The sequence below is a fragment of the Rattus norvegicus genome, chromosome 7 (assembly GCF_021556685.1).
Source record: "Rattus norvegicus strain SHRSP/BbbUtx chromosome 7, alternate assembly SHRSP_T2T, whole genome shotgun sequence".
In the NCBI taxonomy this organism is placed as follows: domain Eukaryota; kingdom Metazoa; phylum Chordata; class Mammalia; order Rodentia; family Muridae; genus Rattus; species Rattus norvegicus.
Window position 1 is genome coordinate 139,636,618 of NC_141540.1, and position 17,252 is coordinate 139,653,869.

General features: G+C 52.4%; 1 protein-coding gene across 12 annotated transcripts in view; it reads right to left on the reverse strand.

Moving 5' to 3' along the window:
- The window catches only part of Kmt2d (lysine methyltransferase 2D), a 40,212-nt gene extending 27,357 nt beyond the window's left edge, over positions 1–12,855 (reverse strand). For 10 of the 12 annotated variants that reach the window (XM_087555253.1, XM_087555248.1, XM_087555246.1 and 7 more), the window contains exons 1-15: positions 11,879–12,332; positions 7,743–7,828; positions 7,443–7,569; positions 7,055–7,278; positions 6,849–6,958; positions 6,571–6,733; positions 6,146–6,311; positions 5,938–6,052; positions 5,660–5,817; positions 5,334–5,479; positions 3,810–5,216; positions 2,612–3,720; positions 1,858–1,974; positions 1,475–1,585; positions 274–378 (exon numbers count right to left, since the gene is read on the reverse strand). In XM_087555253.1, the coding sequence (XP_087411379.1) occupies positions 274–378; positions 1,475–1,585; positions 1,858–1,974; positions 2,612–3,720; positions 3,810–5,216; positions 5,334–5,479; positions 5,660–5,817; positions 5,938–6,052; positions 6,146–6,311; positions 6,571–6,733; positions 6,849–6,958; positions 7,055–7,278; positions 7,443–7,569; positions 7,743–7,791 (4,107 nt within the window). In that variant the 5' untranslated portion in view covers positions 7,792–7,828; positions 11,879–12,332. 12 annotated transcript variants of the gene reach the window in all.
- Positions 12,856–17,252: the final 4,397 nt, after the last annotated feature.

Genomic DNA, 17,252 nt, shown 5'->3' on the forward strand with positions numbered 1-17,252 from the left:
ATCAAGTGTCAGATGGTGAGACGGCTCAGCAGATAAAGGCCCTTGCCACCAAGCCTGATGACCTGAGTCTGTTCCCTGGAATCCACATGGTGGAAAGAGAGAAGTGATCCAAGTTGTCCTCTGACCTCAACAATTATACCCTGACATATGTGTTCCCCCTCCCCCCACCAGATAAATAAATGTCATAAAATAATGAAATAAATAGTGTGGGGCTTTAGGATAATAGAGAACTGACTCTACCCACTGCCCACACATTCCAGGCCCTGAGCTTACCTTGCTGTTGACACAGTACGGGTGATAGCACTGAGAACACTGCGAACAGGCCAAGAGGTGGCCCTCGGCACCCCGGCCAAAGCTGCCACACACCACACACATGTCCTGCAGAGGAACAAAAACCCCAATGTGCAAGTATGCCTCTGCCTCTGTCTTCTGTCTATCTCTGTCCCTATGTTTGTCTATCTCGAGGTAGGGGATGAAAACAGTATATGGAGGGAGTCAAAGTCTTCCTCTATTATATTGCACCCTTTTTTTGAGACACAGTCTCACTGAACCCAAAGTTCACAATTCCAACTAAGATAGTTAGCCAACAAGCAAGCCCTGCGATCTCCCTCCCCGAACACCGGTACTGACATGCACGGCCAGAGCCAGCTTTTAAATAGGTCCTGGGGATCTAAACTCAGGGCCTCTTGTTTGCAGAGCAATCATTACTCCAAAGCCATCTACCCAGCCCTGTAAACATGTCTGTTGTCCCCAGTCCCAGCCAAAGACCAGGGAATCAGAAGTCCATCCCAAAGTATTAAGACAGCACTAGGTCACCAGGAGTCCCTTACATCTCCCTCCCAATTCAGAAGAGCTGTGCCCCTAGGAAACCTTCCTGGTCTAATTGAGTAACTAGAAATATAGTCTATCACCAGTTTAAGGAGTTACAGGAAGACCAGCCAGGTAGAGACTTATTCAGTAAGAGCTGTTTGTGACAACAAAGAAAGTAGGCTCAAGATTATCTGGGGGCAACTGCACAGGCTCCCTGGGCTACATTTCCTACCCTTTCCAGTCCTTTGCAGCATTTACAAGCCATCTCACCAGGTAGGCATTCAAACAGGCAAAATAAGCCCCAGATTCTTCCCATCCACCTGCTCAGCAAAGTAAGCTCATGAGCAAGCACACACACACACACACACACACACACACACACACACACACACGCACGCACGCACGCACACACGCACATATGGGGGGGAGCCGAGATGGAGCGATGGAGAGAGAAGGTGACATAGAGCAGTGGAGAGAGATGGGGAGATAAGAGAGAGGGCAAGATGGAGAGATGGAGAGAGAGAGAGAGAGAGAAAGAGAGAGGGCGAGATAGAGTGATGGGGAGAGAGAGATGCCAAGATAGAAAGAGAGAGAAAGAGAGCGAATGCACTCAGCATGCCTTCTCTTACTGCTAAAGCTGGGTCATTGCAGCTCAGTACAGTACCTGCATTAGGACAAATTTGTCTGTGTTAGAGAAGAGAACCACGGTATTTTGCATGGTGTCATCATCTTCCTCCTCCTCCTCCTTGCTAGGAGAACTATCAATATCAGCCACCTTAATAAGCAGAAAGTTGTAGAAAGTGAAGAAGAAAGTCTGCCTCAGCTAAGCTGCCCTCTCTCCCATACTCAGAAAACAGGTGTGAATGCCTGGCTAAGCTAAAGGCCTGAGAGACAGAACACTGACTCCCCTGCTGGGGGCCCATGGCAGAGGTTTTAAGAATCCTCAGGGCAAACAACGGACTGACAGGATTCTAAGCATGCTTAACTTTTAAGGAACATGAGGCATGCTTGGGGGGCGGGGTGTGTGTGTGCAAAGTCTGTCCTTACTACCAGTGTCTCAATGGAAGAAGTGGTTGATTTTAGTCGGGCCCGTCCTCTCCCTCGTCCTCCATGTGCTGCTCCTCCACGAGGCCGGCGTCTTCCTGGGAAACTGCTACTCCGACCCTAAGTGATGGGAGAGGCCCATTACAGGACTGGGTATGTTGGACCCACAGGCTTGGAGGGAAAGATGACAAATGAAGAATCTAACAGCATTTTTAAAATGACCCAGATGTCCCACTCAAAGGACAGAAAAAAAAACGGGCTGGAGAGATGGCTCAGCGGTTAAGAGCACTGACTGCTCTTCCAGAGGTCCTGAGTTCAATTCCCAGCAACCACATGGTGGCTCACAACCACCTGTAATGAGATCTGATGCCCTCTTCTGGTGTGTGAAGACAGCGACAATGTACTCATATACATAAAATAAAAGAGGAACTTTAAAAAAACAGAAAAAAAGTCAAAGTTCCAAATATCGACAAATACTGAGTGAGTGGCCTTGCCTTCCAAGAACAGACACCACAGGAGAAGGACAAAAGCAACAAGAAATGACTTCAGAGTACCGAGTTTTCAGTCCCAATTGTATTTCTGAGTGGCCATGAACCAGGGTAAATCATTTACCTCCTCTACGCATGGCAGTCAGCGAAGTTGGACTACAGGATCTATAGTCTAGGCTGCACAAAGTCAAGTGCAAAGGTAGCGCCAGGCTCTGACTCATGGCAGGCAGCAGGAGCTTGAGCACATCTGGGGCACAAGAGCCTCTTACCTGTTTGATTCGGGACCGGGCGGGGGAACTGCGCCGCCGCCCTTTGTCCCCCTCAGCTTTGCCTCCACTGGTGGCTGTCCCAGTGTCACACAACAGGGAGTCATCAGTCTCTGGCAGCGAGTCGGTGCAGAGGCGCAGGGAGCCCTCATCCCGGGCTGGACTAACATCTGTAGACACTCCCAGCTCCATGGACAAGGAGCCAGCTCCCTCAGGGTCAGGAGAGCCCAGGAGGGGCTCTGAACCAGGAAAACTGGCACTAGCATCACCCTGGCTCAGATTAGAGATCTCATTGACGATGTCGGATTTGATGAGCGTGGGTGGCATAGGGGCCATTGGTGCACCAGGCTCCTCCTGCTCTTCACAGGGTGAGCCCTGCTCTGCCTGCTTGCATTCTGGGCCATAGACCTCCATAGGGGTCACAGGGATCAGCTCCTCAGGGTCCAGGAGCACAGGAGAACCTTTAAGTTCACTAGCCAAACTGCCAGAGTTCTGTCCAGTCTGTGACTGCAAAGGATCAGCATCAGTCCCATCTAGGGGCGTTGTGTCTTCTCCCAAGCCAGAGAAGTCATCCAGGGCTGGGGCAGGGCTGGGGGCAGGGCAAGAGAGGTCCCCCATAGGGGATGGCAGAGGACTGGTGGCCCTGGGTTCCAAGGCTGGGCACTCAGGCTCTGGACCCTTCTCAGTCTCCATCTCGTGCAGCCCAGCTTCACCTGAGACACCCACCTCCTTCTGCACAGGACTCAGTGGGGAGGGAACAGAGAGGGGCAGGGCAGGAGGTGAGCAGTGGGAGGGAGGAGGGGTTGGAGGAGGCAAGGAGTGCTGAAGGAGCGGAGAGCAAGGTGGTGGAAGCGGCCCCATGAGGATCGGAGAAGCAGGCCCCATCGGGGAGCCCGGAGATGGGGGAAGAATCATGGGGGGTACAGGCTCAGGGTCAGTGCAGTTGGCTTCTGGTGGAGGGCTGATAGGTGTCTCGAGGATGGGGGCCGCCAACGGTGACTCAGGGTCACTGTCCCCTTTGGCACCAAAGGGGTACTCTAGCTCCCCCAAAGGAGACAAGGCTGGAGGGGCTGCAGCTGGGATAATGGGTGAGAGTGGAGGAGGAAGAGGATCTGGGGGAGAAGAGAAAATGAGGCTCTTAGATTAGATCTGCCATAGTGTTAAGACTACCCCAAGTAATGGGACAATACTACCTCCTTACCTGGTGGCATCAGCTGAGGTGACAAGACTGGCTCCCCCGACAGGGACAAGGGCAGCTCCTCAGGAAGTGGGGATAGAGGTGGTTCCCCAGGCTCAGACAGGGCTGGCTCTCTAAGCATTGGGGATAAAGGTGGCTCCCTACTTGGGGGAAACAAGGACAGCTCCTTGGGTGCAGGACACTGGCTTGGTTCCTCAGGAGGCTCTTGAGGCTGAGGAGAGCGGTGTAGTTCCTCAGGCTGCGAGTACAGGCATGGCTCCTCAGGCATGGGGGACAGGCATGGCTCCTCAGATTGGGGAGACAGGTGGAGCTGCTTAGGCTGAGGGGACAGGTGTGGTTCCTGAGGCACAGGGGACAAGCGCAGTTCCTCAGGCTGAGAAGATAGGCAGGGCTCTGCAAGCACAGGGGACAAGCATGGCTCCTCCGACTGTGGGGACAGCGGCAGCTCCTCGGGCTGGAGACAAAGTCGGGGCTCCTCAGGCTGAGGAGACAGGTAGGGTTCCTCGGGCTGAGGGCAGAGTCTCAGCTCCTCAGGCAGTGGCGACAAGGGTGACTCCTCCATCGGCAAGGACATAAGTGAGTCCTCTGGTGGTGGTGAAGCAGGTGACTCTTCATGGGGAGGGGACAGTTGGGAAGCTTCAGGTGGAGGTGAGGCAGGAGAGTCCTCCGGTGGTGGGGACAGTCGAGAAGCTTCAGGTGGAGGTGAAGTGGGAGAATCTTCAGGTGGTGGGGACAGGGGAGATTCTTCAGGTGGCGGGGACAGCCGTGATACCTCAGGCAGAGGGGACAGATGTGACAGGACAGGCAGAGGCGAGAAGCGTGCTACCTCAGGTGGGGGGGACATGGGTGAATCTTCAGGTGGGGGAGACATGGGCGAGTCCTCGGGGGGTGGGGAAAGCCGTGATGCCTCTGGAGGTGGGGACAGAGGAGAGTCCTCTGGTGGAGGAGATAGGGGAGACTCTTCAAATGGTGGGAAAAGACGAGATGCCTCAGGTGGAGGGGACATGGGTGACTCTTCTGGTGGAGGGGACATGGGCGACTCTTCGGGTGGTGGAGACAGGCGAGATGCTTCAGGTGGCGGAGAAGAGGGCAGTTCCTCTGGTGGGGGGGACAGAGGAGACTCCTCAAATGGTGGAGATAGGGGTGAGGCTTCAGGCGGTGGAGACAGGGGTGTGTCTAGTGCAGGAGATGGGGGAGACTCCTCCAGTGGAGAAAAAGGTGATGACTCAGGGGGTGGAGAAAGGGGTGACTCCTCAGTTGGTGGGGACAGGCGAGAGGCCTCAGGTGGTGGAGATGTTGGTGATTCTTCAGGTGGTGGAGACAGGGGTGACTCCTCAGGTGGGGGCAGCAGTGGCATCTCCTCATTTAGGGGAGCCTCCAACTGGGCTTCAAGTTGGGTCCCTTCTCTCCCTGTAGACACAACACATCGTCTTCCTACCTAGTTCAGATTGAACTCTACAAAAAGTGCAGGGTCTGAGGCAAAGCAAAAACTGTCTCTTGCCACAGGGACCTTTAAGCCCTACTCACCTAGTGGTTTGGCTTCACATTGCAGGGGCCCCGGTTCCTTGGGTTGCACAGAGGTCACGTGTGTGCCTTTTGGCTGCCCTTGGCATGTGACGTACAGAGCGCTGGGCTCCTCGGTGGGCGTCTCACCAGGCTCTGGGGGTGAAAATCTGCAGAAGGTGCAGGGGAGCAAGCACTGTGGCTCTCTCCAGCTAACGAGACTCCTAGGAGCCTACTGGGACGAGGTGTCGGTGGGCGGGGCTGCACTGCAGGCTGGCTGCCTACTTAACCCAGCCCATTCAGTCTCACCCCTCCTGATGCCCTGTCCTGAGTCAGTTGACACTACTTACCTGCTACAGACAGCTGGGTGCTGTTCAGCAACAGAAATGACAGGCTGGCTTCCCTGGACTTTATGACAGCGGTGACAGAGTGAATAGTTCTCAAACCACTCGGAGTTGGGATTCAAATCCGCTGAGCCTGCCCCACAGGCCCGACATATCCGGCATGTCTAGGGAAGCGAGAAGGCAAGATAGACACTAGTCAAAGCACAGCTGGACACAGGCATGCACGTGACCCACGAGCCCAAGGCGACTGTGGACGTGCTAAGGGGCTATCAGCAGACACTCACCTTACACTTCCACGAGTGAGCGGGCAGGTCCTCAATGGGTGGCTTTAAGCAGAAGGTATGGTACCCTTTGTCACACGTCTCACAGACCAACATTTTAGAATCATTCCCAGGTTTCCTAAAAGGCACAGGACACATTGTTGGATCCCTCCTAGCCTCATTTTCTATCCAAACTTTGCATATGGCTACTCTTTAGCCCTCACACTCTTACCTGCAGGCTTGGCACACTTTGCATTCAGGGCACTGCCAACCGGCACGCTTGCGAGCAGTCAGAGCAGTGTCCAGACAGGCTCCATGATAGTGATGCCCACAGCTGGTACAGAAGAACAAGTCACACAGCTCCCCTGGCCCCTCACACACTGCACAGTGAGCCTCCTCTACAGTAGGAAGGAAGGAAAGTCCAGGTCAGTGACGGAGAGCTCATGCTACTCAAGACAGTCACACAGAGCTAACAGGTATACTAGTCTAGGCACTGCAGACACTGGAGTGTCTACAGATAGGCAAATACGGGCAGAGCCCCTGTACTCACAAAGTTTGCATCTATTTTGCAGAGACAGAAAGACTATAGTTTCTGACTGAATAACGTTTGTGGAGTACCAAAGTCAAAGGCACACTCGGCCCCCTTTGCTCTCTCACCCAAATGTGCAGCTCCGTCACTGTGCTCCGGGCAGAGCAGCTGCAGTGTTCTCATGGATAAGAAGGAGCCACTGGCAGTCGCACAGGGAAAGTGGTAAAGCCGTGAACATCCGGGTGAGCGGCAAGGAACGGAGGCACCGAACCTGGCGCAGTGGGAGCAGCGCTGCAAGGAGGTGAGAGCCTCAGAGCCAACCAGCTCAACAAAGGTTAGCCGCTAGCCCTTCCCCAGTTCTGCCCACTCCGCCCTCACCTACGCGATCATTTGACCTTAACCTTACCTGTGAGATCCCTGAGAAGACGGCCTTGTCCACACCACATAGTTCTGGGCCCTCCTGCCCCCATACACCTGCTGACCATGCTGCACACCAATGATGTGCCCAGCAGTGCCCTTGATGGGTAGAATGAGGTAAACAGAGAGGAACAGGTTAACACTGTGACCAGCTCAGGACGATCCAGCCTCCACCCTGCTTCCAAACCCACTTACCTCCAGGCTCTCCTAGGTGGGCAGGCGTAAGGCCCTCAGGGAAACCAATTTGTGATAGGTCCTCATTGGGCAGCACTGCCTCACAGGGACCTGAGCTTCCCCCAGAGGATACCACTGGAAACCCGGGCCAGTCAGATGGCAATTCAAAGCGCTGCAGCTCCCTCTGCCCATGCAGACTGGGCTCCCCACAGTTACAGAGCGCACAACGCCGTGCTGGACCCCCACTGTGGACACACAGACATCAGCACCATGGCAGACAACACCCCTCACCCCCGTAACCCTGTGATCTGGCAAACCCGTGCATCCTACTCACACTTCTGGAAAGCCCTTGCCTCTCCAATCAAATCCCTGTGTGCCCATAAAGCCCCGTTTTCCACAAACAAGTTACCTGCAGTCATGAGGCGGCTTCTGAAGCCTAGAACTCCCAGAACTGGGGACTGAGACCTCCCCGATACACAGGATGGGAAGGTGTGGCTCAGTGGCACCTGGCTTCTCAGGGGCTGCAAGTCCATCAGCTGAATGAACAGAGAGGAGATGGCATTTAAACTTTTGTCTGAAAGAACAAAGTTCTTCAGCAATCTACCTGTGTATTTTAGACTGAGCCAGGATTTGTGCCAGGACCAGAAATAAAGGGCTACCCCTGAGGAGCCAAAAGCTGTCAGCAAACTAGGAGATGCGTCCTCCTCACCTGCCGGGTCTGAATCTTTATCTTCAGCAGGCGGCTTCTGGCTGTCCATCCCTCTCTCCGACTGGGCAGGGCCCTCTCGGGGAGACCTGTCGGTGCCAAAAGATACTTGTATGTCCACTAAGCTTCCCCAGTGAGCCCTCTTCCCATTATAAGAAGTCAGTTAATGGTAAGCAGACCCTTTAGATATCAGAGACAAGCCTTGTCTACAAATCTCTGTCGTAGTGCCTAGGGAATTCATTTTCTGACTCTTACCCCACTGCCCACTTCTCCTCCAAGCACATACCTCCTTCTCTCATCCTGGATTCTCAGGTGTCCATTCCATTTTCCCACTTCCACCCGCCTCTGTAACAGTTCCTAGGGCAATCATTCCAACTAAAACCACATCCATTGCCTCATCTTAACCCCTGGCCTATCCCTGGCCTTTATTCTTAGGTCTCAGGTCAGCTACTGTCTTACAGGCCTGAACGTTGCAACCCACTTGACCCAGAAGTCTTAGTCATGTCAAAATCCCTCTCACAAAAAGCAGAGTCCTAGGTTCTTGCAAGAGTCAACACAACACTAATCTAAAGGATAGCTATGAATGGATCTCCACTGCTTTTAACAAGGATATCCCAAATACAACAGAAGGAACCTCGATTGCCAGGCATATGAAACTCAGGACCACCACTGGCCCCAGCCCTAAATGAGCCCTGGGTCTCACCTAACATGAAGGCCTCAGGTTTGTTGCCCTTAGCAACGCCAACTGCCCTTCTTCCTTAGATGCTCCTAGTTAACAGAAGTGGGCCTTAAGAGTTACTGAGCATGTGTAAGGAGACCTGGGGCTAAGCATGCTGGGAGTTGTAGTCTCAGGAAGCACACTGCTACTTGGAAGAGGGCTAAATGGGGCAGGACCTAACAGAGCAGAATAGTTTCCTTCCTCTTAAGTCAAGCTGGGTTTCCAAATACTCAAGAGTTAACGGTCCCTCTTTCCTATTTCATATAGTCCAATGTATCTCAAAAACCAAATGAAACACGCTAAAGCCTCATCAGAAAACTTAAGACTCATGCAACACTGGGTGTATTTTTGTTGCCCTCCAAGGCAGCACACTGAAGTAGAGTACAAAGACTGAGAGGAGTCGAAAGTAAGAATTACAGATGCTAGGCCTGGTGGCAGACACTGATGACACCATAACTTGGAAGACAGAGCAGAGGGATCAAAGTTGGAGAACAGCTTGGTCTACACTGAAAGCTCCAAGCCAACCAGAGCTTCACAGTGAAACTGTTTAAACAGACAAACATTCCCAAAATTATGAATAGGAAAGAAACCCCACATAAGAAAGCTGAGACGGGATTAGTGCCTGCAGCTGTTGGTAGACCTTCTCACCAGTGTCTAGTGCTTGTAAAGGTGGTGGTGTGAGGTAAGAAGACTCCCTTAAAAACAACTGTAAATGATAAAGGGCTGAACAATTCATCTCCCCTTGTTTAGTCAGTGACCACACCAACCTGGGTACAGATAATCCTGTCCTCTAACACTGGAAGGCAAATACCACAGCCAATCACAGCAAGGGAACCCTCCAAGTGCTTGATGACCAGTGAATCAATTCCCAGCTACCACAGTATCAGTTTCCTTCCCTGAGCTCACAATTCCACTCCCAAATGTTGGCGATCCCCTGTGAGCCACGTGGAAGTAATGATGCTACTTTGCTTTTTCCTTCTAACTCTCTGAACCTGCCAGAGAAGGAGCAGCACATCACCTGACACCCATCACCGCCATTCCCAAAGCACCTCTTCCCAAGCGTCAGGCGCAACAGTCCGTTTGCAGGAAGGCAGGGTGTTTATCTAGCTGCTTACAGCACATGCTCTGAGATTCAAGTCAGGACCCTCTTGACACTCAACCCCTCAAAGCCTGGTCGCACCAAAGGTCCACAAGGACTTTAAAAGTTTTCCAAATGTTTGCCATCTAACCATGTCTTCCTAACAGATCCTCTTCCAACTTTGTTCTCAGAGTTGAGGCCAAGGGAGTCACAAACAGCAACAAATAGAAGGCAACAGTGATGATACAGTGGGTAGGAGGGCCGCCTGACACAAGGCCAGAGGGACACATTCCTCGGCCCTCCCCCAAGCGCAGCTCTCTCAGGCCGCTAAAGCTACAGATGCCCAAGAAAGTACAGAAACTACCTTCTTCATCCAGCCTTGAGGGTCAGAGTAGGAACCCCGAAAAAGGAAGCACCCCACTCTCAGACCCATGGACCAGCAAACTGTCCTTTTTCTGTACCATAAAGAGTCCAGGGACATCTCCAAGAGGCCTGAAACCTTAGCCTCTTAACTACTCAAGCTTTCGGCCCAGCGTCTCTACCAAAACGCCAAGTACCATAGCAATCAAGTTCCTGGAGGCATCTGAGCAGAGAAGGCCCCTGTCCCATCATTCATAGCCGGTAAACAGAGGCACACATATATCCCAGGGGCTTTCCCTGGGTCAAGCTAGGCTAACACCTGGGCCAGGCTTGCTCTGAGCTAGGAAGCTGACACTCTTAGACCTGAAACACCCAAAACGGCAAGAAAGGTGGCAGAGATTTACTCCAACCACTCTCCTTCCTGTGTTCACCCTAGACCAGTAAGACTTCACTCCATTTTCTCTGCAAGGGAGGAAATGGAGGCTTGGAGGGGTGAAAGGCTGGAGACGGCCTGAGTGAACCAACAGTTCTTCAGTGGGACTCAGGACTTCCTGGTTCCCAGCTAGGAAATCAAACCACACCTCTCTCCACCCCCATTTTTGGGTCAGCCTTCTAGGAAGGACCCAAATGGTAACACATTGTCCCTGGGTAGCCTAGGGGGCAGCCAGAGCTAACAAGATACTGTCCCACCTAAGGTTGTTAACCTAAGAGCAGACTAGAGAGGCAGAGGCCACAGATGACAGCTCACCTTACTCCACACCCCTATGCCACCTCCCAGAAATCTTTCAAGGGCAAACCCCCTACTTTTCCCTTTCTGAGACAAGACTCAAGGAGACTGAGCAAATGTATTTTGGAGGGGGTGGAATGAGGGAGCAAAATGCACTAGCCAAATTCCTGCTGGGCAACTCGACAGGTGTGAGAGAGGCTGTCCCAGCCCAGGGCCCAGAGGCTGAGGCGGGAGGCTCATGCTGTACATACACACCCCTTCTCCCCAGCACCTCCTACCAGGGCTGGAAACACTGGCTTCCAGCAGAAAAGAGCATAAATAAAGTCATTTCTCCATCAAAGACGTGCAAGCTACCCCTATTCTGTACAGCCGGGGCAGCACCTGAGAACTATTTACCACTCGGTAGCCTGAAAAGCATTGTAGAGGTCTGGCAGGGGCTTTCAGGATTGGCCAGGGACTCATGGGCAGCTAACTCTACACTAGGCCCGGAGAAAGCAGGAGACAAAAGCCATTTTTTTGCAGCCCACATTCGTAGAGAACAGATCTCAACGGTCTCTTCTATAATCCCCCAGAGATTATGTCCATCCCAAGAGGAGGGGAAGCAAAGCAGGCTAAGACACCACTAGGCCTTGCTGGGGTCACTTTGCAAGGCAGAGGTAGTTAAGTTGAACGGCAGGGACAGAGCTGCCCCAGCTCCCCTCTTCACCGCTTCCCACACACCCGACCCTGGTGAAGGACCCAGGGCTCCTTGAGTTCCCCACAGATTGTTTTGGGTGCCCAGGTGGGTAGGAACAACATTAAAGTCCAATCTGGCAGTAAGTCCGACCTGGCAGTGCCACCCCCCCCCAAAGTAGTTCTGTCCCAAGGAACCCTGGGGGTGGGGGTAGGGGTAGGGGTGGGGGTGGGGGATAGTAGCCTGGGATTGGTGTTGGCACTGGCATCGGGGCCTGGGTTCTAGTTTGGTCGAACTCCCTCAACACAAAAATAAACAGGCAGAGAGGCTATCTGGACATGTTCCCAAACTCCTGTAGTTCCCTGAACCCCCAATCTTTAAAGAGGCACACCCCAAGAAACCAGGCCTCAGTTCTGCCGTGGCAACTGGCTCAGATTCCCCTTGACAGACCCTGCCAAAGGAACCCTCCCCAGCTCTGGCACCCCTTTCTCCAACCTAAAGGCCAGCACCGGCCAAGATAGTCCATCTGGCTGTGCCCCCAGTCCAACCCTTTCTGGGCCCAGGCCGGGCGGACTTCACTCACCTCTTCACAGGGCGATCCAGAAATCCTCATCCGAGAACATGGCCAGAGCCCGGGCCGCTCCCCGACCTCCAACCGCCAGAGCGAGCACAGCCGCCCCCCACTCGGGGGGGCTTAGGGAGGCCAAGAACGGTAAATCCAGGTCGGAGTGGTCACCCTTCCCCCGGGTTTAAAAAAAAAAAAAAAAAAAGCAGCAAGAATCCAAGAGGGCTCTCTGCCTCGGGTTCCAGCAGTTTAGGTTTCCATGAACAGCCCCAGGGCGGCGAATCCCGAGCGGACACAAAGAGAGCACCGGTGGCTTTGATCTTGGGCAAGCAGGCTCCGCATCCGCGTCGCGGGGCGGCCTCTCAGTCCTAGGGCCCGGCCAGCGCCCCGGCCGCCCGCGCCGGGCTCGGGCGGAACGTCGAGGCTCTCCAGATGGAACGTCGAGGCGCCTCCCCAGCAGCCCGGAAGGAATGCCGCGCCGCGCCGCGCCGCGCGCCGGGCCCGGATGGAACGTGAGCCCCTCGCAGCCGCGCCGAACCCCTCTCCCCGCCCGGCCGGCGCCCCGGGGCCGCGCGAGCTACGGCGACGCGGAGCCGGCGGGGCCGAACCTGACACACACCCAGCGCCCGGCTCCGCGACCCCGAGCGTCCCCCCTCGGCGGCTTCGAGCCCCCCACCTTCTGCTCCCCCCGGGGAAGGGAGGAGGGTTGGTGGGCGAGGAAGAGGAAGGGGCGGGCGGTGCGAGCCCTCTGCCCGCTCCCCTCCGGCCGCTCCAGGCCCAGCGCTCGCCTCCCTTCCCCTCTGGCCTCGGGAGCTGCCCCGCCCCCGGCCTGGCCGGCTGTGGTCCGCAGCACCCCCTAGACCCCCGGCAGGCTCTGATCGCGGGGGGTCTAGAGGTGCATGGTCCAACCCCGGCTCCCGGCGCCGGGGGGTCAGGAAACTGAGCGGAAAGTGGGGAACGAGGCAGCCATTTGCAACCGGAGAGGAAAGTAGTGCAGCGCGGCGCCGCTCCGCCTCCCCCCTCCGCCTCCTGCTCGGCCGGTAGGGTGGTTCCTGCGAAGAGGCTTTTTCCTCGCCTGGGATCTGGGCAGCGGTCGTAGAGACTCGTGGAGCGTCCGGCGCGAGATCCAGGGGGGCCTTTTGCTTGAGGAACCCCACTCAAGAAGGGGAGAAAGGAGAAGAGGAGGCCCTATTTTGTGTTGGAGCGGGGCGGCGGAGGGGTACAGCCCTCTTGGAGGAAAGGCTGTGACTCTGCAGTTCTACGCACACGCTGAGGGATCCCTCCGCCGCAGATTAACCCCGACTGCGCCAGGCTGGCCGCCGGGCAGACACGTGGGAATAAAGCCCCCCTCTTCTTCACCCCGGCCCAGGAGCTGCCTCCTTTACCTTCTGGGTGGTAAAGCTGGGATTCTGACCACTTTTTAATTCTGTTCCCTAAAGTCACTGACCCTTGGAACTCCTTGCTTTGGCCGGGGACAATCTTTGCCAAGGGGGGTTGGGGGGTGGAAAGAGCCTGGAGATTGGCCGCAGCTCTGCATCCTGGGAACTGGAGTCCGCAAATGGAGAAAGTGAGGCACGGTGCCTGGCGCTGTAAAGGGTGGGTTCTTGCCACGTTTGGGGGCCGGAAGAAAGCTGGACGACTCTAAGGTCTTCTAACTCCAAGACCCTTTGGTGCAGAAGTATTGTCGGTGTCCTCACGATCCCCAACCAACCACTTCCCTACCAAAACATCAATGTAGTGTGTCCCCACCCCATATTTAATTTTCCCGAAAATCTTCTGAACCTGTCTTTTTTTTCTTCCTTAAACTAAGATAAATACTCTGCTACTTGGTTGGAATATTGTTAATCTGGATAAGACCCTCAAACTCCTGCACTCCAAGTCTGGGAGATAGGAAGACTAGAATTTCCTTTCTGCATAGACTGTATACATGGAATAAACAGGTTGAGACAAATTAACTGTGTACTGGATACTTTATATCCCCGTTTTTCCTCACCAAGATTGTGGAATTATCTCCATATCGCAAATGAAAAGGATGAGGCTAAACAAGAGGAAATCGCCCAAGGAATCACTCTGAGAAGTTAACCCTTAATGCAAACCAGAGGGAACATCCCCCCCCCTAGTTTAAAAAAAAAAAAAAAAGATTTAAGGGTCTATAAGATGGCCTGGAGGGTAAAAGACACTTACTGTCAAGCCTTAAGACCTGGGTTCCATCCCTCTGGCCCACATAGTGGAGAGAGAAAACTGAATCCAAATTGTTCTCTGACCTTCACAGGTCCAGGATGCTCCCCCCCGCCCCCCTTGCACGCACACACAAATGCACAAGATAAAATAAATGTAACTTTTAAAAAAAGATTTAAGAGGAAAAAAGCGAAAAGAAACTGGCAAGTAAGGTCTGAGTCTATTTCAGTGGAAAAAGTACAGCATGGTTCGTTCTGGTGGGAATGTGCTTTATCCTCAGAAAGAGCCACTAGATACATGTAGCTATTGAGTACTTTGAAATGTAGGTGGTGCAACTCAGTAACTTAATTATAACTATGTTAGTCCTAACCTTGTGAGATTTCCATATTGGACGTGTGGATCTGGCCATGGTGGAGGAGAGATCAATAGCAGGCACATCCTACTATCTGTACATAGCGTCAAGGTTTCTAGTCTGATTGCTAAAGCCAATTTCAACAAAATTCTTAGAAAAGAAACTTCAGGTGATCCCACAAATTATCTCAGCTATAGTACAAGTTTATCTAGGAATTGAAAAGTCGAAGGCATCTCCCCATTGCCTAGACCCAAAACTGAAAAGCAGACCCCCCCACTAGAAGATAATACTAATTAATCTATCATGGACTATCCTAAACCTTGGGTATATTACCTCAGTTCTCACGGGCGGGTGTCATGGTCTTATGTAACACTGACCTGGAATCTGACAAGGCTGCCCCTCAACTGGAGAGACAACCCCTGTTACTTCTCCCTCCTGAGAGCTGGAATCACACACGGATGTACCACACCCGGCCCCTCATTCCCTCTTTTATCCTCTTGAGAGAGACTTAAAAGTTTTATTTATGACGTGTAGTTCTGTGAACTTCTATGTACTATACAGACCCTCCGGAAGTCAGAATAGGCCATGAGAGCCCTTAAAACTGGAGTTACAGGTGGTTGTGAGCCACTGTATGGATGCCGGGAACAACAAAACCTAGGTCCTCCCCAAGAGCAGTGAGCCCTCTTAACCACTGAGCCCCAAGACTCCTTTTATTACAAGCTCTTGAGCCAAGTTTGACACTGCAGTCCTGTGACCTAGCACTTGGGATGTGAAGGCAAAGGATGATGAGGACTTCAAAGTCACTCTCTAAGCTGAGGTGGCTCCGTAGGAAGTTCAATACCGCACCTCATGAATTTGATTCCCAGGACCCAGAGTGGATGTAGAGAGCCAATTCCTGAAAGTTGTCCTCTGACCTCCACACTTGCACCAAAGCACACCTGTCTCACACACACACACACACACACACACACACACACACACACACACACACCACATTCACACAATCTCATCAAAAGATCGACACACAAAAAGATTTTAAAAGAAACACCACGCTTGGGTTCTCACAATCTGTGATTCACAATCTGGAACCTGTAGTTGTAGCTATTGGGAAGGGGAAAGCAGGATCAGCAGACTCAAGGCCTGCCTGGGCAACTAGGGAAGGAAACGCTATTTCAGTCCATTCAGAGGCTGAGTTGGTCATTCAGTGGCTAAGAGCACTCCTTGCTTGCTTGGTCTTCCAGCAAACCTAGGTTTGGTTCCCAGAACCGACTTGGTTCACAACCATCCCTAACTCCATTTCCAAGAGGTCTGATGCCCTCTTCTGGCCTTAGAGGACACTGCTCAGATGTGGTGTTGAGATGTACGTAGGCATAACACTAAAAAAACCATTCATAGAAAAGAATTCCTTGTTTATTCAACACAGGTTTTCCCTGTATAGCCCTGGCTGTCCTGGAACTTGCTCTGTAGACCAGGCTGGCCTCAAACTCAGAGATCTCCCTGCCTCTGCATCCCAAAGTGCTGGGATTAAAAGTGTGTGCTACCATCGTCTAGCTAAAAATAAATCTTAAAAAAAAAAATTATAACTGTACAGATGGCTCAGGGGTTAATGAGTACTTGTTCCTCTGGAGGACCTAGGATTCATTCCCAATGGTGGCTCACAACATCTTTAACTCTAGCTCCAAAGGATTTGATGCCGTCTTCTGATTTAACACCTAAAAAATACAGCACAATTCCAAAGGTGCATAAAGCACAAAAAGATGACCAAATAGATAAAGGACTCTAGGCACCAGGCACACTGGTGACGCAGACAAGCAGGCAGGCAAAACACTCAAAGATAAAAATTAGTAAAGCTGGGGCTAGAGAGATGATGGCTCAGCAGCTTAGAGCACTGACTGCTCTTCCAGAGGTCCTAAGTTCAATTCTCAGCAACCACACGGTGGCTCACAACCATCTGTAATGGGATCCGATGCCCTCTTCTTATGTCTGAAGACAGCTACAATTTACTCATCCTTTTCCTATGTCTGAAGACAGCTACAATTTACTCATATATATAAAATAAAACTTATTTTTTAAAAAAGGAGTATGGCACCTGTTGGTGGTGTCAACACGCCTTTAATTACAATACTTAGGAGGCACAGACAGATTATCTCTGACTTTGAGGCCAACTTGGTCAACAGCCAGGGGTACACAGAGAAACCCTGTCTCAAAAAAAAAAAAAAAAAAAAAAAAAAAGAACTCTCTAAAGGGCTGACAAGATGGCTCAACGAATAAAAGACACTTTGCTGCCAGACCTGAAGATCTGAGTCCTAGGACCCACAATGTAGGAGAGGATCAATTCTTGCAAGTTGCGTTCTAATTTCCACTTGCATGTTATGGCCGGAACATGCACGCACACACACACACACACACACACACACACACACACACACACACACACACACACACACACACTTTTACAAAAGGACTGAAGCTACAGCTCAATGGTAGAATATTTGGCTAGTATGTAACATCTTTATATATAGCCCAGGATGGCCTCCTGCCTCAGCCTTCAAATCCTAGGATTACATGTGTCTGTGTGTGTGTGTGTGTGTGTGTGTGTGTGTGTGTGTGTGTGTCACAACACTCAGCTTCTGAAGACTATTCAACCATACTTTACAAACGGGAAACTTAGGCTAATTGGATACTTCAGCTTCCCACAGTCAGCAGAGAAGGTCCTTGTCCTCTACTACGCTACAGTGGCTCTTAGGTCACCCTTACAACTCTCTGAGGGTGAACTGGTTGAGTAGTCAAGGCAGACAATTGAGGGCTGGAGAGATGGCTCAGCAATTAAGAGTACACGCTGCTTGTGCCTAGGACCGGTGT